The sequence below is a fragment of the Pleurodeles waltl genome, chromosome 6 (genome assembly GCF_031143425.1).
Source record: "Pleurodeles waltl isolate 20211129_DDA chromosome 6, aPleWal1.hap1.20221129, whole genome shotgun sequence".
In the NCBI taxonomy this organism is placed as follows: Eukaryota; Metazoa; Chordata; class Amphibia; order Caudata; family Salamandridae; genus Pleurodeles; species Pleurodeles waltl.
This window is the reverse complement of record NC_090445.1, coordinates 197060576-197082082: the sequence shown is the minus strand read 5'-3', so window position 1 is coordinate 197082082 and position 21507 is coordinate 197060576. Positions and strand designations below refer to the sequence as shown.

At 42.3% G+C, this 21507-nt stretch overlaps 1 protein-coding gene across 4 annotated transcripts in view; it reads left to right on the top strand.

Annotated features, from left to right (window-relative positions):
* The window catches only part of SPOP (speckle type BTB/POZ protein), a 180059-nt gene extending 163879 nt beyond the window's left edge, over positions 1–16180 (top strand). For all 4 annotated transcript variants that reach the window (XM_069237796.1, XM_069237799.1, XM_069237798.1 and 1 more), the window contains 2 exons: positions 13199–13341; positions 15002–16180. In XM_069237796.1, the coding sequence (XP_069093897.1) occupies positions 13199–13341; positions 15002–15146 (288 nt within the window). In that variant the 3' untranslated portion in view covers positions 15147–16180. The remainder of the gene's footprint in view (positions 1–13198; positions 13342–15001) is intronic.
* Positions 16181–21507: the final 5327 nt, after the last annotated feature.

Sequence of the window (21507 nt, the reverse complement as noted above, 5' to 3'; positions counted from 1 at the left end):
TTCTGGTCCGGTGTTTTGCAGTGCTTTGTGAGCGTGGGTGAGGAGCTTGAATGGGATTCACTTGTTGATGGGGAGCCAGTGCAGGTGGGCTGTGATGTGGCTGTGGCAGAAAATGTCCAGCATAAGGCGTGCAGAGGCGTTCTGTATGCGTTCCAGTCTTTTCTGGAGCTTGGCCATGGTTCCTGCGTAGAGGGCATTGCCGTAGTCCAGTTTGCTGCTCACGAGGGCTTGGGTGACCGGTGGGGATCCATTTGTAGATCTTCTGAAGCAAGCAGAGGGTCTTGAAGCAGGAGGAACAGAAGACGTTGACTTGCTGGGTCATTGATAGCGATGAGTCCAGGATGAACCCCAGGTTGCGTGCATGGTCGGTGGATGTTGGTGTGGTTCCCAGTGTGGCAGGCCACCAGGAGTCGTCCCAGGCAGAGGGGGTGAAGCCGAGGATGAGGACCTCAGTCTTGTCAGAGTTAAGTTTCAGGCAGCTGTTCTTCATCCATTCGGCGATGGCCTTCTTTTCTTCATGGAGGTTGGTCTTGGCAGTGGTGTGGTCCTTGGTGAGGGAGAGGATCAGCTGGGTGTCATTGGCATATGAGATAATGTTGACGTCATGAGATCGGACGATGTTTGCAAGCGGAGCCATGTAAACGAGTATAGGATACGAACAAATAATCGCAGCAACAAAAGCCATAGCTACTGCATATTTGGCTACTTAATCAGTCAGCGTGTTTCCTACAACATGTATTCCAGCACGTTGATGACCCAATGTATTTACTACATGTGCCTTTGATAGCTTGTCTTTAAGCTCTGCTACTCTACCCCCACAAGAATTTGTGTCATGGTGTTCCCTTTTGAAACTCTGAAACCGTTTATGCGCCAATAGTGTAAGTATCCTTCGAAGGAACGGACACAGTAGTACGAATGATACACAATGTGGAAAGTATAAGATCTGTGTGTTCCAGTGGCAGGATTAGAGCCTTGAGTTCTGTAAGTTGTGCCATGCAGTCCCGTTCAGGTATGTTGAGGGAGGAATTTACCATCCCTCGTAACCCCACTAATGGCTGCGCAAGCAGTGGAGTATAGGTGTTTGGTGCCCACAGCTGGTTGGGCTGAGCCATCTGTATAAATGATGACCCGATATTGTTCAAGAGGCAAGATGGTAGTGGACATGGGGTATTCAAGTTCATATTGGAGATATTCTTTGGTCTGCAGTTTTGAATCAAAAACATAATAGTAAGTGGCGGTCAGAAACATTGTCCATTGAATCCACTATGGATGTGGTGGTTTTGCGTTTGGTACGTTGGCTTTGGGGTAACAACAATGTGTTTTCCCTGGGCAAGAGGTCTCTCCTTTATGGCGGCCATCAGGGCAGCAGTCAGCATTTTTTTGTGGGTTCAAAACGCTGTTCAGCGTTGGAATACAAATGTGATTTGTATGCTATGGGTACGGCGTCGTCTTCATTGAATGTTACATAGGTGAACCTGATGGCACCAGGAATTACCCTGATGACCTAGTTTGTTTTGTTGCCACATGTGTAAGTGTTTAGCTTCAAGCATGTCTAGTTGTAATGCTCTGAGGATAAGTGTATATTTAGGTGTCCAATGTTTGCTTGAGAAATCTGGGCATGTTAAGTCATAGAGGTTTTATGTGTTGCGCATATTCTGAAATGTATGTTCGGCCAAAGTTTACATTTAAAAAAAAAAAAAAAAAAAAAGCCCAGTAATGACTACCGTTTTGATGGTATTTGGAGGCTGTAATTGCAAACATGTTTCTAGAAAGTGGAGTACCAGGCACTTTCTCTCATCTGATTATTTGTATCCCAGGCATAGGACACTAAGAAAATGAATTTTTGTTTTCTTAAAATTGAATTTGTAGCTCTGTGCGGCAGATCCCAGAACAATGTGATCCACTCAGGCCCAAGTGTGTGTGTGTGTGTTGAGTTCCTCAACTGAGGTAGATGTCATTGGCATAAGACCACGCCTCAGGGTCAATATCATTTAATATTGATGTTATACAGACTGAGAGCTGTCCTGGACTGTTCCTATAGCCTTGAGGGAGACAGCAACATTTCCTCTGAAAGCCAAGTGTACTGATGGCACTCAAAACCCTACTTTCCAGCGCTTGATTTTAGCAGGAAAACAGTTGGAAATGTTGTTTTGTATTTTTTATGCACTAAATTGGTAATAAGTGCTGTGCTATGTGCATTTTGTATTTAAAATGTACCTGTATGACTGCTTAGATGTCCGTAATCTAATACTATTCTATAGGAACAGTCTTGCTTAGCTATGGGAAAGAAAGGGTCATGTTATGTGTTTTTTTTTATAGAGCGCATGGCTAGCCGTAGGTCTCCCAGCGCTGAAAGCAAAACTCTGAGAAGTAGACTGAGAGGTTATGCTCTGAATAGCCAAGTTTTTAGTGCTTTCCGGAAGGAAAGTTAGTTGCTAGTAAGACAAAGGCTGAGAGGTAAGGAATTCCATAGCTTGGCCCAACAGTAAGCCAGAGAGCTTCCACACCATCTAGACTTCTTTACTGTAGGGATAAGAGCTAGGGCAGCTGTCGAGGACCTAAGCTGTCTAGCAGGTATGTATAAGAAAGCTAATGTCCTAAGCAGGGAAGGACCTCTATTATACAGGGCTCTGTGAACACAGCATAAGGTGATGTTGAACTGGGAGCCAGTGGAGTGCGGAAATAGCTAATTTGGCTGATTCGTGCCTCAGTATATTTAGAAGCAAACGGGCCGAGGCATTCTGCACCACCTTTAGCTTTCTGATCACATATGTGGGGGATCCAATGCACAAAGCATTACCATAATCTAAGCGCAAGATGAAAAGGGCCTGGAGGATAAGTCTTTTGGCGACAAATGGAAGGACTTGAAGGCAGGGAGCGGGTGATGAACAGTTGGTCCTGGTGTTTGTGGTTAATGAGACTACCAACTGAGTGTCGTCAGCATACAACACCAGAGAAAGCCCAAACGGCTTGACAATCTCTGCCAAAGGTAATATATGCATGTTGAATAACGTGGGACTAAGAGAGGATCCCTGCGGCACTCCACAACTGCTCTTGAGACGGTCAGAGAGGAAAGACCGGTTGAGGACCTGAAACGATCTCCCCTCCAGAAAAGAGGAGAGCCATGCCACGGTCACACCCGAGATTCCGACCTCTTATTCTTCAAAGTAATATGTCAGAATCCACAATGTCAAAAGCAGCAGTAAGATTTAGCAAAATGATCGCCGTTACAATACACTGGACAAGACGCTTTCTAGCCTCTTCTGTGACTGCAATCGGAGCTGATTCTGTGCTGTGGAGGGGCCTGAAGCCCATCTGTGTGGAATGAAGGATATTGTTATCTTCCAGGAAGCAAGATAATTGAGAATTAACATGCTTTCCAATTATTTTGGATAAAGCAGGCAACAGAGAGATAGGACTGTAATTACTAAGCAGGGTGGAGTCTAGGCTAGGCTTTTGCAACAGGGGTTTGACAATGGCAGGTTTCCACTGTTCCAGAAATGTACTCATGGGCAACAAAGAATTCAGGAGGTTGGTAATAACCGGTTCAATGACAGGGCCACTTAATGCCTGCACATGAGGGGGAGCTGGATCAAGGGGAAAGCCTGACTTAAGAGTAGCAAGCGATTTCTTGACAGAGTCTTCGGAGAGGGGGGGAAGATTCCAGGAGGAGAATAGGGCATAAAGTCTGTTTACCTATCAACTTAGAAGACTTGAGCGACTGTTGCCGGAAAGGTCAAATAAATGTCTAATATTTTTTGTTGGAAAAACCGTGCAAGATTGTTGCTGTGTTCTTGGGAGGCGTCCATAAGATCAGAGTAAGGGCATGGCTGAACAATTTCTTTAAGTACCTGAAAAATCTCTTTAGGGGAGTTCGATGTCTGCTCAATTCTAGAGGCATAATAAATAGCTTGGGCCGAGTTAATTTCCAAATGGAAAGACCTGATAGCTCTGCTGTATTCCTGTTTTAAGGAGTCATCATAGGATTTATGCCATCTCCTTTCCGGTCTCCTGCATTCTCTTTTTAGGTGATGAAGATAGGAAGAGAACCATGGGGCGCCTTTCTTACGACGCCCTCCAACGTTGGTAGAGTAGGGAAGCAGCACATCTAGGTAAAGGGTTATTCATTGGTGATTCACAAGGTTCAGTTAATCCCTGGTTCTCAAGTTGTGAGAGTATTTCTTTCACTGGTGCCTTAGCCTCATGTTTAACCGGGCTGGATCTTAGGAGTTGATCTAATTGGTATATCATAGTAAGGAGATTTCCTATCCCACCCCACGTGGTTGCGGTACAGCACAAGGAGCTTGCGCCAATGCCCAATCTGTGGCGTAGGCTTCTTTTGCTGCATCTGGAACAGGGACTGAGAAAGAAGGCAAAATGACATCTTCCCCTTCTGGGTGGTTACAGATAAATTCAGGTGGCTAATCTTTTTCTGCCAGGACTTCAAGAAAAACTTGCTGGTACAGGCAGGGGCTCTTGAAGATTCTGGTGGTCTGCTACGCTGTCTTGCAGAGTCACTGGCCACATCCTGTTCTTCAGCCGAGTTCTCAATATAAATGTGGCATGTTTCACTGAAATTGCCGAAATCTTTTTCTTTATGAATTGGGCTTTTTGTTGAGTAGGTTTCTTTTCCATTTTTGATTGCACTTCAGATGAGTATTGAGTTTTTTCTTGGTTTCACATACTCATTTTGGTGTTCTGACCGTCCTCCTCCCTCACTACATTTTTCGGGTGAGTCCTGGAAGGAACGAGTTTGGAGAGTGTCAGTATGTTGGTATCTATCAAGATCTTTTAAAGTTTCCCTATTTCTAAGATTATAGTATTTCTCAGAGGTCTCCGAACGTGGAGGTTCTCCTTTTTTTTCTTTTACATTTTCATTAAGCTTTTGTTTATCCCAGTGTCTTTTTTTAGAACCCTCTTGTGCTTGTTTGGTAGAATTTTTATTGGATTTGCCTTGTATTTGTGGTTTATCTGGCCTGGCTCCCAGACTATCCCGACCTATACTGTTGTAAGTTTCGGTGATAATCTTAGGTTACTTGTGTTCTTGTTGAATGTCCCGGAGCCAATGGCATACAGCCAATGCTACTGCCTCCTCTTTTAAATTACTTACTAGAGGACGCTGTGGCAAAATTGCCCATTAATTGCATCCCCAAGTCCAGGGCTGGAGCTGTCCTATATTTGTCTCGATTTTTGTTTTAACACTTCTGGAAGATTTGCAACTGTTGGTGTACCATGTGAGTCCATGTGACATCCATGCCGTACAATTGTCCATTGAGGGAACCATCCCAAAGGGTAAGTACATTGTTAGAATTCTATGCTTGTCTTGGGGTCCCGTATGTGGTGCATATTTGTTGCGCTAGCCAAAACAAAATTTCTTCACGTTTGGTGGGTACCTTACCCATTATTGACTGCACGTTGCGCTGGAGGAACCCTCGCTGGGGCGATGTTTAAGGTCTGCATTGTGAATTGTATTAAGGGTCTATATGTTTCTACTAAATGATTATATAAATGGCGTAAGTCTGCTATTGGCAAGTTTCTTGCATTAAGGTCTGGTGTATATGTGGCCAATTCTGGCCAAGTGGGTCCTTCCTTACTCAAAGCACCTAGTCTAACATTTTGTGGTACGTGTGGTAGGGTGCCATCAAGCCAATTCTGGTGACCTTGATAACGTAATAGTATTTCTAAATATGCATATGGTCTGTATTGTGCAGGTGTGTTTTCTGTGGTGTAATTGTAAAACGTATGAGAGTTCCCATGTACTGCTGGCAGTTTTGTATGCATTGTGTGCCTCAACCAGCAACATAACTTCCCTATCGTCAGCAGTGAGCCCAGGCTTTAATAAATGTTGTGTGAGAGGTTTTCATGTTTCCTGCAATTGCTACCCGTTGAGGATCTGCCATATTGGTTAGTTAGAGATGGAGACACCAATTTGGCAAGCTCCTTTTTAAGGTTCAAGCTTGGAACAACCTACAGCCTACTATAGGTACTGCCTATTTAGCTGAGGAGAATATTGTGCTAATACCACAGACGTCTCCGGATAAGGTGATGAGGTTGCCTTTAACCTGTAATGAGACAGATACTCAGGAGAACTGTAAAGCTAGTGCCTTACCAACATTGGTGGCGCCATGTCGTAGGACTCTTACTCTTAGGTAAGACTGATGGTTTTGGGCAGCAGCACCACCACATGTGGGTGACTGTTAATCCCACACTACCTGGCAGCTGTCTGCCTAACCCTCAGGGAAGTCGTGGTGGAACAGATCTTGCCCCTTTCTCTCATTTGCACACAGTATCATGCATGCAAAGACAAATCAAGAAACAGAGGAGAGTTTTTAATATATTTTATTGAAGTACCTGCATTCCATGTAAAAAAGCATGAGCTGCGATTATTAGGAAAATGAAACACAGTACTATTATTATTGTGACCATCGACGTGAAACAGACAAAAAGTCCCAGCATCCTGTCACACTAGTTAGTGAATCTAAATCCCTACCCATACTTCTAGTGTTTACATGAGTGTGGTAGTGATAGCCCTTCTCTGCCCATACTAGTCTATGAAAGGAAGCCCTGTATCCATACTTGAATAGTAAGCAGGTTTTTTTTTGCCTGTGGTCTGCTGGCAGTCCACACAAGTGGTTGCAGCAACAAGGTCAAATTTAGCAACGCTGCGACAACATGGTACAGCATATGATGGATGGCTAAAATGTCCCCTCAAACCTAATTGTACCAGTGTGAGGTTTTAATATTAAGACGTGTTGTTTTCTAAGAACTGGCTTAAAGTGATGATGTGTCTTTTCTGTATAAGATGGACTTTGTACTCTTGGACAGGCAATACTTGGTAGATTATCATATACAGTCTTGAGCAGAGCTCAAGATGATGAGAATGTTGTGCAGTAGGAACTAATCTTAATCCTTGCATGGAAAGGCAACTGATAAAAAAAAGACATAATAAAACATCCCTGCTAAAGTGAATCCATGCTAAAATAATAAAAAGGAATACATTGAATGAACTAGGTAACAGGACCAAAGCTAACGTAAGTGTGTCCAAGCAACATACTTAAATGGACCCACAACATGTTGTCTTTCATCTTTGTCTAGTAAAAGAATTGTAGCGAATCTCAAGAATTGGATCTTTCACAAATTTAAATCCTTGCATCATTTCCGATTGTCAAGCTGTATTCCCACATTCTCATAGGATACCAGTAAAATACTAAACACACCCTGCAAAATTTTAAAATTATCACTTTAAATAGCCTTCTCACGTCATTACAGCAGGCCCAACCTTCAGCCAATCTGGAAAAAGCACCTTGTACCACACTCCCTACAGAGTCCACCACCTCTTGGATTTCTGCCGCATGTTGTAGTTGAAGGCACTCCCCTGTGCTCCGTTCTCTCCCCTTCCCATAAGTAGGCTTATTTCTTATTCAGGCTTTTCTGTACTGGGTTGGGATGGAAATCCATCACCTATAGGAAATACTGATGCTGACTGAACAAACTATGTCATATTCTTTTTATTTAAAAAAAAAAATGCTTTTCAGACCACTTCGAACCTGTGGCAAAAGGAGATTTCACTCTGAAGGCCCTCACAAGGATTGTGGGTATTGATTACATACCGACTCAGTCTAAGGAATCTAAGATCTGTTGCATCTTTTCTACAACAACCCTCAGTTATCGAGATGCGCACTTACTGTGACTTCAAAAACCATAGAAGTGACATTCCAATTTCTCATGAAATGCATCTGAAGATTTCTCAAGAGCGTCAAAGAAAGCCCAAATAAAAGATTCATTCTCATCCAGAATACTCTCCGTGGTCAACATCTGAGGAGACGCCCTCCAATTCTATGGAATTACAAAAGAAAACACCCCTTCTGAGGGTGTAGCTTTGACTAAGAAAATCTCTTCAAAATCGTTAGCCTTTGGAATTAATTACAAAACGTCAGCATCATTACCATTGGTGGGTCGAGTGGCATGTTGTCAGAACACCTTTCAGGTACAGTGGAAGACACTAACATAAACTCACCCTGCCTCCAGCGCCGTCGATCGTCCAATGATGAACAACCATTCACACTATGATGCATCCAGAGAAGACTCAGTTTAGAGTATGCACAAACAAGATTCAAAAGTATAGCGGTGGTGGGTAATGGAAGACCAGGCTTTTGAGATTAAGTCATTAGATTCCTTTAAAAGACGGGGAGACTCTACCCCTCCCTGAAATTTTCCAGGCCACAAGGGATGCGTTCCGATAAGATCAGAGGATGAGGAAGGCCATGGGATCTAGAAGCAGGTTCTACTGATATGGGATCAGGATTGGGGCAGTGCAGCTTATTTCCAGGACCACCAGGAACCAAGCCCTAGCTCTCCAAGGAGGATTCACTAGAATCAGTTGGACTCCCGGACGACTGATCTGTGCCAAGACCCTGAGTATCATCCTGAACGGAGGAAAGACATAAGCCTGAAACGAAGACTAGTCCTGAAGGAACTCATTGGTTGCTAAGGTTTCTGGGTCCAGGTGCCAACTGAAAAACCTTTCCAGTTGACGGTTGAGATGGAAGGCAGAGATCTATCGAGAAAGGGCCCTACTGTACTTGCATAAAAGACTTTTGGATGCAATCTCCAACCACTGTAATCCTGAAGGTGGCAAAATCTGCCACAGAGTTGTTCCGACCCGGAAGAGCACAGGAGTTCAAGGTCGAACACCTCATTAAAAGGAAAAGGTCTTTCAAGAAACCTGTGTCAACCACAAGACAGTAGAACCTTTAGTGATGAAGAATTCAGGGCAGGAGTTAGAAATGCCGCAAGGCACAACACACTACAGGAAGTCGAGCAGGACACCAAGATGTGAGTTGAAGAATATTGGACACACCCTGTGATAGAGGGCTTCGATTCTGAAACACATTAGTAAACTACACTGTAAGAATAACTCTTCATAGGAGGAGATGCATATTTATCCTCAAGACCATCCTCTCTGGACTACAGACACATGTACCATGCACTAGTCAATAGGGCTGCACATTGTTTTGGGGTCCAGTTGGAATTAGAGGGGGAAGCCACTTGCTTTCTTTTAGAGTCCTTAAGTCCGGTCTGTAAAAAGAACCAGTTCTTACCCATTTTACATCTAAAGCAGTTGCGCCCAGAATAGATAAATAGAAGCCATAATCTCAGTATCCAGAGAACATACAGTCACACTTTAAACCAGACTCAGTGGCTAGAGAGATGGTAGTGTTATCAGCCTTTATGGGGGCCATCGGTAAGGACATCAGGTGGAGGCAGTTGAAATGAAGCTGAGGAGAGCTGTAACATCAGTGTTTCACAACCTCCAATTCTTTATTCAGTGGGTATGCAGGCCAGGATTGAGAAGACATAAAAGACTTTGTTCCACTTACCTAAGAAATATCAAAAAAGCGCCCAGGCAGTGATAGATTAAGACAGGAATATCAAATCTTCTTTGGATTCCCTTGGCACAGCTAGCAGACAACTTGTCTCGGGCACCTGTTAAAGAAGGCGTGCATGGAGAGGGAAAGTCACTGGCAGCCTCATCTTCCAAGTGAATCCTTAGACATTCCACTCCCAAGCATACAACACCTGCAGTTGGTAGAATAAGGGAGTACCTAAGCACCTGGAAGGCTATTGCAACAAACATGTGGCTGCTAAGCTTGGTAGGACATGGGTCTTGTGTAGTGTTTCTAACAATAGTGCCTACAATACCTCCAAAATAAATATAGACGAATGACCATTTGCAAGATCTACAAACAGAAATTCAGTTACTGTTACAAACCGCTGCAGTAGAAGTGCCCTAGAGAAGAAAGACAAAGAGTCTATTTTCTGGCCCCAAAGCGAGATCTGACTTTAAGATCAAGCCTGGATCTAAGTTTGTGAATACATTTATCAAAACTAGCAAGTTGCAGATGACTGCGCTCAAGGAAGTTATACCCTTAATAGATAATAGGGATAAACTACTGTACTACTACTACTGTAGTTTTTAAGAAAACCTACTTTTAAATCCCTGAAACACACTGATCCCTGAAAACATCTCAGGCTTGTGATGGTGGTGCTAAATAACCAGTTCAATTTTTACCTTTCTGCATAAAGTATGTGCCAATGAAATTACCAAAACTCAAGCAGTGGTAGCAGCGCATCACAAAAGACAAACCTTTCTTGTGTATCCCTGCCTGGATGATTTACTAGTAAAGATGAACACATTTAAGCAATACCAATCAATCATTCAGACGGTTGTGACACTTACACACCAAGTAGGGTTCTCTGTAAACTTGAGTCTGCCCCAATTCAACAGCCAAAGAAAAATTTCATAGGGCTGAAATAGACATAGTTAAGGCAGTGAACTGCCTTACTTTGAATAGTGTTGGCACTGCTGGATCAAGCTCGTCTTACCAGAATTCTTGGATTATGAGGATGGTTATGAAACTGTTGCAGATGATAGCCACTTCCATCCACCTGATTGTAGCAGGCAATGTCAGCAAGTAGTTAAAACAGTAGACATGTTGAAAGGTACACTGTTTAATACACCCCAGTTGCAGACTATAACTCATTAAAAGGTTTACTTCGGTGGAGCGGCACTGAAACTGTTGCATAAAACGTATCATAACTAACATGGACTGAGAGGTAAACATTAAGCAGCTGACAGTAAGAGGCCTGTGGTCTGTTCAGAAAGCAACCAGACACATAATTTACTTGGAAAGGACAGTGATTATCTGGCAAGAGAGTTAAAATCCTAACAGACAAGAAGACTGAAGTTTTAGCTGAACAAGAAGGTGGGAACAATTTTCTTTCTACTTTCTCAGCTAGCACATACTACCTCTAGGTGGCCATCAAAAGAAACACACCTTCGGTGGCAAACCACGTACCAGTAGTAGAAAACACTTGTGCAGATAAGTTAAGCATACCAATAGCTTCCACAAATAGGAATATAGAATACTGACAGTTCCTAGAAAACACATTCTATCAATGGGGATTACCACAAATAGATCGGTTTGAAACATTCGTAAATGCTAAATGCCAGTCCTCCGCCTCTTGCCACTACCAACCATGGACTGTCAGGAAAGCACGGTCAATGAGAATTTATCTTATGCAACTCAAATGTCACGAGAAATCTGTGTCAAGATACCAATACACAAGTATACTCTCACAGTGCCGGTTAGAAGAGTAGTCCACTCAAACCCAGTGGAGCTGCAGCTTGATGCTGTGGTTCATAGAATAGCAGAATTCGGTCACTTGCACCTGGCAGAAAAAAAAACTCTAGCCATCATAGTAAGCCTTCCACTTGTTTTAGACCCTAACGTGGAAAAATATACCTATTTTGGTTCGACAGAAATAAGCTCTAAGAACATATGTATGATGAAATAGTGATAATGAAGGTACCTTCACTCATCAGGTAGAATGCAAGCTAAATCAGGGCTCTCAAAGATTGCATTTGCCTGCAATTACAGCTTATATAAAAAAATATTGCACACAAAAAAAGATGTTTATAATCCAATACATTAAAATGTTTACTGGGGGTGGGTGGCGGCATTGAAGCTGTTGCATAAAATATCACTGAAATATGTTACTTAAATCAGCTTTCCCTATAGAGATCATCCTTGAGGAGAGTGATTGACTTGCAGGTGCTCACAGTATAAGAGCCATATTTTACCGTACCCATGTACAAGTTTGTAACGTGGACACACCTTAAATTCCTGCCCAAGGTAGTGTTTCTATTCCATAGCAATCAGGCCATAACCCTACCGGCTTCTTTCAGAAGCCATCTAACTCAGCAGCGAGAGTATTAAATACCTTAGATGTAAGGGGAGAAGTTATGTACTACATGCAGACGATAGTGCATTAGAAAAACCTCGCAGTTTTTCATAAGTCATTGGACCTTGGACATGGGCACAACGGTGACTAGGAACAAGATTGCAAGGTGGATAGTGCAAACCAAGCACTGCTATTTAATGGCTGAGAAGACATTAGAAGCTAAACCTAAAAGGACATTCCACTTGGGAAAGAGACTCCATACTAGCTTTCAGGGTAAACATTTTACTACAGGACATCTGTTCAGTAGCTACATTGTCTTCTCAGCACACTTTAGCAAGCTACTACTGCATCAGCTTGGAATCACACTCATAGGTAGCAGTGAGAAAGTTGGTACTAAAACATTCATTATTATCTTTCTCCCTCTCCATACCCTGTCCCCCAGGGAGGTAAATCAGCTGTGTAATCTGCACACATTATGTGAACGTAAGAGAATTCATGACCACGAAGAAACCGTTCACTTAGCTGTATTAAGTGTTTTGAAAAGTTTGAAGCTCTTGACTACTCACCTTAGACCCTCTCATAATCCCCAGCAAGGAGGGTAGTGGAGGAATAGTAAAAGAAAAAATCTAAAATGGTGGAAATGTAACTTGGTATTATGCTCTTATGGTCAACTCTATGCTCTGCCTTTGCTGACACCCACCAAGAGTAGGCAAACATTTTTGGATTTCAAAACCCAGCCCTAGATGGCAGCATTATGCACACCATGTGAATCACGAAGAGCGGTAAGTTGCAAAACCACTATTACAGGTAAGTAATTGGTTTCTTGTGGGTGATTACATTGCACCCACAAGATGTTGCATTGAAACAGGATTCTGATATAAGGCTGTTCCTTGTGTCTAACAGCCCGAAACAGATGTAATATATATCTGCTCCCCTCATCTTCTTTTGTCTCTACCCCCCATTTTATTTGTCCCTCATTATCTGCCTCTGCCCCTACTTGTCTCTCCACTAGTTTCGCTTAACCTTCTCCTCTGTCTCCCTGTTGATCTCACCCCTTCCTCGTCTGTCTTGTCTCCTTGTCGATTTCCCACTTCCTTGTCTGTTTTTCTGACTTGTATGTCTCTATCAACCTTTGGCCCCACTATGCACACCTGTTATCTGTTTCCTCCCCTGAGTCTGTCTGTGTCCCCGTCCCCTTTTGTGTGCCTCCCACCCGTGTCTGTGTCCCTTCCCGTCCTTTAGCTGGAGAACTCCTGCTAAGACCGTTTATAGGAGAGATGCTGTTATGTCACTTTATGTATTTTAATATTCCAATTCAGAAGACTCACTTGTCAGGCATAGCCTGGTGATACGTAGTCCAATTGCAGAAATATTTGTGAGCGAAGTGCAATTGCTCAACTGTTATTGCTTCTCAAAAAAGCTGTCTTTGTAATTTTGTCTTCTTGATTTACAGTATGCACTGGAGCGTTTAAAGGTTATGTGTGAGGATGCCTTATGCAGTAACCTCTCTGTGGACAATGCAGCGGAGATCCTCATCCTTGCTGACTTGCATAGTGCCGACCAGCTGAAAACCCAGGCTGTGGACTTCATCAACTAGTGAGTTACTTTAGGGAATGTGTACAAGGGAATCTGTGTAAGTGATGAAGTCATTTATTGTTTGAGAGGAAGAGGACAATTGAAGGGGTGAGATACTGGCCATGATAAAAAGCCTTGAACAATTTGTTGTGGGACTGAATGGGTAGGAGTTTTACTTGGCATATCTGTATAGTTAGAAGCAAGTACAGCGGTGAGAATAACCAAACCAAAGGGTGAGCTCTGTATGGTCCGAGAGATCCTAAAAAAGGTTTTTAAAAAAAAACTATCACATTAAGGGAGGGTTGAATTAAGAATGTTAGTCTAGCCGAGAGGATGAGGCTTGTACTGTTATTGGTGGAGCTGACTGACGGGGGGAGGTGGGGCTAAGTTGCAAGGCAACTATTAAATGGTTTGAAATTCAGTTGAGGGGCCAAGAGGATTATTAGTGGGGTTAGAGAGAGACCTGCCCTTCTCTGTTTTGATAGCTGGAAATGTATATGTGTACTGTAATCCTGAAATGAAGGACTTACACAGTGGAAGATAGAAACTCAAGAAAGAATGGAAAGCTCTTTGAAATGCAGATATTCTTTAAGCGCACCTGCCTCACCTGAAGACTTGTTTAGCAGAGGGAGATTGAGTTGGAAAATGCAGGCATTGTAGTGGGTATATGTGCAGCAAATAATTTATTGTGGTTTGGCCTTTGCTCCGAGTTGAAGGGGAAAATGAACATTCAGAAGCTCTTAATGCACGTTGACTTGAGTGAGCCATTAATTGAGCTCTTATTATTATGGAATGCAATGTCCATAATTGTCTATTGATGAACCAAGGGTGAAACATCTTGCTTCTGCAAAAAGTATTGAGTTGAGATGTAAACACATAGGGAGGAAATGTTATACTTTTTAGATTATAAAACGATATGCTTCTGTTTGCCAGTACTGTTGTGACCTGTAAAATATTCTTATAGTTTTTTTTTTTTTTTTTACTTGTGGGACCATTTTAGGTTACTCTGTGATTTGTGTAGGCCTTTTGGATGTTGATTCTTGACGCAAGTTACTCACTAAGCCCTTGCTCTTGAATCTGGTACTGGTACTCTACTAATTTTCTACCAGAGAGTGGATCTGCTTGTTAGATTCTTTACCATCATAGCCAATTCATTGTAGAAACTCCCTGGTTCATGAGATAGTTTCACGTTTAGCAAAAATGTGAAAGCCTAGGACTGATTGGTTGGAAATGTCTGTGGCGTGTGACCAGATTAGTCACATACGGCTTAACAAACCCTCAAATAAATCATATTCCTTTGTCAAGCTGATTTTTTTTTTGCACATTATGTTCTTTTGTGCAGTTGAGTTGATGTGGTTTGAGATCAGTGATGGAATCATTAGTCCGAAAAGCTCCAAGAAGGTAACTTGAAGAAGGTAGTTTGGCTTAGTACCTATTTTTTTCCACTGAATTAATATTCAAGGACAACATATGTTGGGTGATGTAAGTATATACACCATTGATGATAAAGATCATGGGTAGATTGTCTTTATATGAGGGAAAGATGCCTGTGTTTGTGCTTTGAATAGCAAAAGAAATGATTTTGGTTGGTGTTGATTTGAGATCATTCATTTGACATTATTTACTAAAATGCTCCTTATCCCTTCCTCTTGTTTTACTAACCCATGTCCTCTCTTCCTAGCCACGCTTCAGATGTCATGGAAACCTCTGGCTGGAAGTCCATGGTTCTTTCGCACCCTCACCTAGTGGCGGAAGCCTACCGTTCATTGGCGTCTGCACAGTGTCCCTTCCTCGGACCCCCACGCAAGAGGCTGAAGCAGTCATAAGGGCCTGCAGTTGCCATGATTCCATGTTCTCCGGGAGCAGGCTGTGATGCTGCTGCTTTGTCTTTGATCACCAGTCCCACAGTGCGAACTGGGCCACTTTTACTGAGACTGTTTCTCTGACACCCAGACTCTGTTCATGGCACCTAGTGACTTTGGGAGCAAAGGGGAGGGGGGGATAAACTGTGCCCGGGACATATTGAACTCTGTTACAGCATCAGCAAGGTCCTCCTTGACCTGAGTTGAATCCCTAACTACAAGCAATGGTTCCTTGTTAACCAAAACAGAACCAAAAAAGAATCCCATGCCAGTCGCTTGGGGGGAACCAGTAGTGTCAAGTTTGGCAGCCAGGAGTGAAGCAGTTGGAGCTTGAAGTCAAGCAGGGCCAATGAAAAGAAAATTTAAAGCAAGTGTGCTTGGAGAAAAAGGAAAAACTGACTCTAAAGTGCAGCAGGATATTTTGTGGAGTATGAACTGATTGGAGGGCCAGTCCCAGCGCATATGCGGTAGTGAAAAGCACATCCGTTGTAGCCGCCTGGCAGTGACTCTGCACCAAGTGGCCAGCCTGAGGTGGAACAGGCTATGGGAATTTTTGAGTTGGGGATGAACTGAAATTTTGAGTTGGGAATGAACTGAAAGCTTCGGCTGGCCCGCAGTGGTTTTTGGGGGATTTGTTATGTGGAGAAGGGAGGGAGTATGTTGGCAATCTAGAGCATGCTGCCGAAAAACCAAGCCTTCTGTTTTTAAAGGAGTGCGGAGATGTTCTTTGCATTACCCTTGCTTTACTCCCTTCCTCCCCTCCATTTTTTTAAGGTTTTATTGTTCTGAATGCAGTATGTCAGTGCTCTCCTACTCCCCTCCTCCTGTGCGTTTGCTCCTAGTATCGGATTCTTCCCTACAGTTTGAAGAAGGTGCTGACTACGGGGGATACCTCCGATTCCTATATATTGGTCGGCATTCTTGCATAGGGAGAAGTAAAGAAAAATGAGCTGCTCATTTTGTTTTTTGAGACTATAAAAAAAAATCCTTGTTTTGTACTTTTTGGTGTTCTGTTTGTCCTGTGTGGAATTGAGGGTGTTGCCCGTGTCTGTCTTTGAATGCATGAGGTACAGGTTCTGTTGGGCTTGAGTTGCGTGCTGTTGACAGCAAACGCTTTGGCCCTTGGTTAACAGTGGACCAATAGTTCACCATCATTTGCTATGACCAGAGGCCCAGTGTCTGAATTTGTTGCATTTTGTATGATTGTTTGCCGTTGGCGAAACATAGGAAAGTACAGCAACTGAGAAAACTGAGCTGGATTGAAGCTATCTGTAAAAGATCTTCAGGGATGAGTTCTTGACTCTCGCCTTTACAAGCACGCAAGTGGGAGGATTAACTGAACCATCAAAGCATCAGAGAAGATGGTGTTGTGCTAATGCTTTGGCAAAATTACTTGGTCATAATTCACCTGAGCATTAGAGAAAAGAAAATCTGGATAGTGACATCATTTGCTATTATAATTTGTAAATTGAATGAGGTTTATCTTTAATAGATTAATGGCTTCAAACAGTGCAGTTTTCCTGGTGTGTAGTGCCTCGGGAACTATGAGATGTCTTGAAAATTAAATGTTAAATCCTAATCCCGTTGCCCAACAATGTGCACAATATGGTTATGGCTCTCCGTTGTACAACGTTTATAAGTCTGCGTTCTTAATATCCATTGCCTTCAGGGAAGTGTTGTGGGCTATTTATTTTTGAACACCTTAAACTGAGCTGCTTATTAAATTCCCAGCCCACGCTGCTCATCTAAATCTTCTTTACTTCTAGTGTTTCAAAAGTGTCCCTGAACACTTCACCTTTCTCTGATTCTTTGTACTTTCTTCTTCATATCATTCCTATTCTAGGTTAAGAACAACATTCTTTTATTTTTTAAGTCAATTGAGCTGCTGTTTCCGCACACAACCTAAGAACTCTTACTTAAGAGTATTATTTTCCATCTGTTCCATTTATATTTTCTAAAAGAGCCCAGGCTTTTTTTTTCATAATTGAGCAGTTGTTGTGTTGACCAGTTTTGGCTGCCTTTTGAAATGTTCAGCATTGCATTAGTTTTAGTAATTGGTTAATGTTTTTGAGTGTTTTTGAAAGGTATGTTTCATAGAACTTCCTACTTTTTCTCCATGTGCTATTTCTTTGCCTAGCCAATGGAAGGATATTTTGTAGGAAACGAACGTTTCTTTCTCTGACAGTAATTATTCCACTATCTTGTTTTGTTTAAGAAGTGTCATATTGATCCAGTTATGAATACTGCAAGAAGCGTGCACCATCCATCTTTCAGGAGAAGAAACACAGGTTCATAACATGGCAAAAATAAATCATTCTCTAGCTATTAATTGAAATCCGCTGGAAGTGTGACCTATTCTGCTACAGTAATTCAAACAGTGCTGACTACATATTTCTGGTTTGTTACTAAATTGTTCTGCCATCTCAGGGAAACATATGTGTGGAGCTTAGACTACAACATTGTTGGGGATAATGTTCAGTCTATCTTTTCTACACTGCTGACTTTGCTTGTATTGTGTGCCCTAGTCACATAGTCCTAGAGTGTGCATACCAACTTATCAGTTCGGTTTACTTTGCAGTCTCTCTCAAAATGTGCGCTACAGCCAACAGTGGAACTTTATTCTGATAAGATCTGGACTATTGTGCAAGGAATTTATGTGGGCATATGCTAAGGACCATCTTGTGCTATGCTTATAGGATCGTGGATGTGTATTTGTGTCTTCTGTGGTAGGAAGGTATGGCACTCATGAGTAAGAGGTTTATACACCATCTTCCTCCTTTGTTGTTGCTCATAATTTTGATGGGTTCTTAATCGGTCTTTTTTTTTTTTTTTGTGTGTAGAGAAGTTTCCGATGGGTACTTCTACTTAGTCTCCTTAATTAATTTCCTGAGGTGTCAGACTAGATTTGGAAAAGTTGAAACTGCTATTCTGTGCCGTTAAGAAGATCTCGACACCAGGCTACACCCCCATACATGGAATAACAAAGCCTTGTAAGCTCCACCCGAGCCCACCTACATCAGGTCTTTTTTGTCTGCTTCCCTCAACGAAGTTGCATAGTTTTTCTCTCATACGTAATTTATTTATTACTGGCTGGTTGTCTCCGCCCCAAACTCATGGTTTAAAGCAGTGCCAATCTTGCCACAAACAAATGTCCATTGCTGCACCCACGAGTTATGCTTGTGGTGTCTGGGACCACATCATAATTCCAGGATGTGTAAAAATTGCAGCTTCATGCATGATGAAGCCATCAAAGACTAGAAAGCCATGTTGTTGCCTTTGACAAATGTTGGGCATGCTGTCATTCCCGATTCAGATCCAACTCTAAATCTACCCCCTTGTCATTGACTGGTAAATTATCCAGGAAAAGAAGCATAAGAATCTCCAGAGGAGGGATTCCTAGTATTGAGACGCTGCTTTTACTCACATAGGTCTCTGGAACTTCAGCAGGAGTCCCTTCCTCTGGCTTGGTATGAGAAGCTATGAGTAATTGAAGTCACACTGGCACCAACTCTCATCAACCCCCAAGCCCAGTGACACCTCTCTGGAGTTCCCGGACCCTGGATCGTTTCTGTATTCACAACGTGTGTGTTATTCTGCCATTTTGTGGTTGGGTTTGTAATTGTGTGTTTTTTTCAGTCTCTTGGGCTTTGGCCACTAGCTCGGTAGATCCCTCTCCCAACATTGTCAGAAATGTCCCCATGTGTGTTTGCCATCTTCAGATTATTTTATTCCACTGTTTGATGTGGCAGCAAGATCCAGATCAACGGTTGCAGATAACAGCTAAATGTCACCAACAGAAGCAGAGGAAAACAATGAAGGAAAGGGTTTCCTAGGAGATCAGGAGATGGACATTGGACTTTGAAAAAAACCTAAAAACACAGAAAACACAGGTTTTGTCCCTTTGTCTTCGACCTCGTGGGTCAGAGAATGTACGCTCCTGGTTATTTGTTTTTGTAAGAGATGGAAAATACCCCTATTAGATTTTGACGTATTGGCCACCATAAATGTGCCCAAAGGGAGAAGCAAAATGTGTGTGTATCTTTTTCCTGCCAGAAGATCATAAAGTAAGGGAGAAACAAAGGTACACTGTCATGATTTACACACGGATCAGACACAACTCCCTTAAGGACTTTTGAATGACAAGAAAATACTTCAGGCAGCTGAGGTGACTTGTGGGGTGCAGTGCAGGGTATGACCAAAAAGGCACTAAAAGGACCTAGACCATACAGAAAGATGCATGTCCGCAATACGTCAGGGTCATTCATGGACTGCAAAGAAACCCTATTACTTAAGTCCATAGGTACAGGCTTGACGCTGAAACCATTTGCACCTTAAGGGACAAGAAGGCCAGCGAGCCCACTACGACGAAACAGAAAAACTTGAAAATGTGGTTCATCTCCAAAAAATATTTCGAGTTCAGGGAAATATTAATAAGTCATAGGGGAAGCACAGCTCGACCCTGAGAAAAAAACTCCTTTGACAGCGAACAAGATGCACTTTAAAAAGAGCAATAGAATCGTCTTGAAGCCGAACTGGCTTTACTGCTTAAGGAGTGGTTTGAAGACTCGGGATGATCTGTGCTAGAAAACAAGATTAAGGCACTAGAATAAGAACAATACTAGCTAGCATCATTCTGTGAACCTCAATAAGAGCGACATACACTTCTATGAGCAATAATAACATGAACAAATGCTAGAAATGACACACTTAATGTTAAAGAGGGTTGGCAGGACTTGGACACAGACTCACTAAAGGTGTATAAAAAAGGAGGGTATCAATTCGTACCCCTCGAGACCATCACCACTAGATTACATCTCTATCTAATGCGGTGATAAACAGGGCAGCTGACACAATTATAGGAGCAACAGACATAATTATGTTTTCTATTAGAAACCCTACACCCTGCAAAAAAGAAACTAATACCTGGCAAAGCTTCATAGATTAGGGCAGAGAAAAGAGCCAGCCTTTTCAAATAGTGGCCATGTCCATAGTGGAGACAAAATGCAGGCACTCCACACAAGACCCGATTCAAATTAAGAGTAATGCTCCAGCAGACTCTTAGAATTAGTGTAAAAAGTGCAAAAAAGTTCAGACCTGTTTGCAAAACAAGCAAACACAAAATGCCAAAACTTTTCCTCCACGTTGGTTACCAAGTGTCCCAAGGGAATGCCCTGTCGAGCTATTGGTCAAGGACATTTGCTTAGGCCACCACTGGAAAGAGCTACTGCCATTACACATACATGAGTACCATCAAAAATAGAAAGTAAAAGAACAGGGATAAGGGGAAAGTCAAATAGAGGTCTACTGCTACTCGATGATGTTTAGCAAATTCAAACACGCTCCTAGATAGATATTGCCACTAGCAATAGGAGAAAATAGAGAGTGCAGCACCTGCCAGATCCGTACTAGCAAAAATCATAAAGGAAGATAAGAGACCCTACCAAATGTCTAAAATTGGCCCTTAACACCTTCGCTGCAAGGCCTTTTCCCCCTCAGGTGCCAGGCCTTTTTTTGGCTATTTGAGGGAGTTCGCTCTTAGGCCCTCATAACTTTTTGTCTACATAAGCTACCCCCGCCAAATTTGCGTCCTTTTTTCCCAACATCCTAGGGATTCTAGAGCTACCCAGAGTATGTGGGTTCCCCTGGAGGAGACCAAGAAATTAGCCAAAATACAGATAACATTTAATTATTTTGTTTTTTTAATGGGGAAAAGGGTCTGCAGAAGAAGGCTTATGTTATTTTTATTTTTTTTCTCCTGAAAATGGCCTCAACAAAGCATTTGCGGTGCTACAATCACCATCTTCAGCTTTCAGAAACAGGCAGACTTGAATCAGAGAACCATATTTTTCCACACAATTTTGGCATTTTACTGGGACATAACTGATTTTTACTATTTTTTTTGTGCTTCTAGCCTCCTTCCAGTTAGTGACAGAAATGGGAGTAAAGCCAATGCTGGATCCCGGAAAGCCAAACATTTCTGAATAATAGACACAATTCTGAATTCACCAGATCCTTCTAAGTTTTCTACAGAAAATAACAGCTAAAATAAAATATTGAAATTGAGGTGAAAAAAAGCCATTTTCTCCACATTTTACTCTGTTTTTCCTGTGATGTCAGATTTTCAAAAGTAATATACCGTTATGTCTGCTGGACTCTTCTGGTTGCGGGGATATTGGGCTTGTAGGTTCATCAAGAACCCTAGGTTCCCAGAGCCAATAAAGGAGCTGCACCTTGCAGTGGGTTTTCCTTGTATACCTGGTATACAGCAATTCATTTGGTGAAATATAAAGAGTGAAAAATAGGTACCAAGGAAACCTTTGTATTT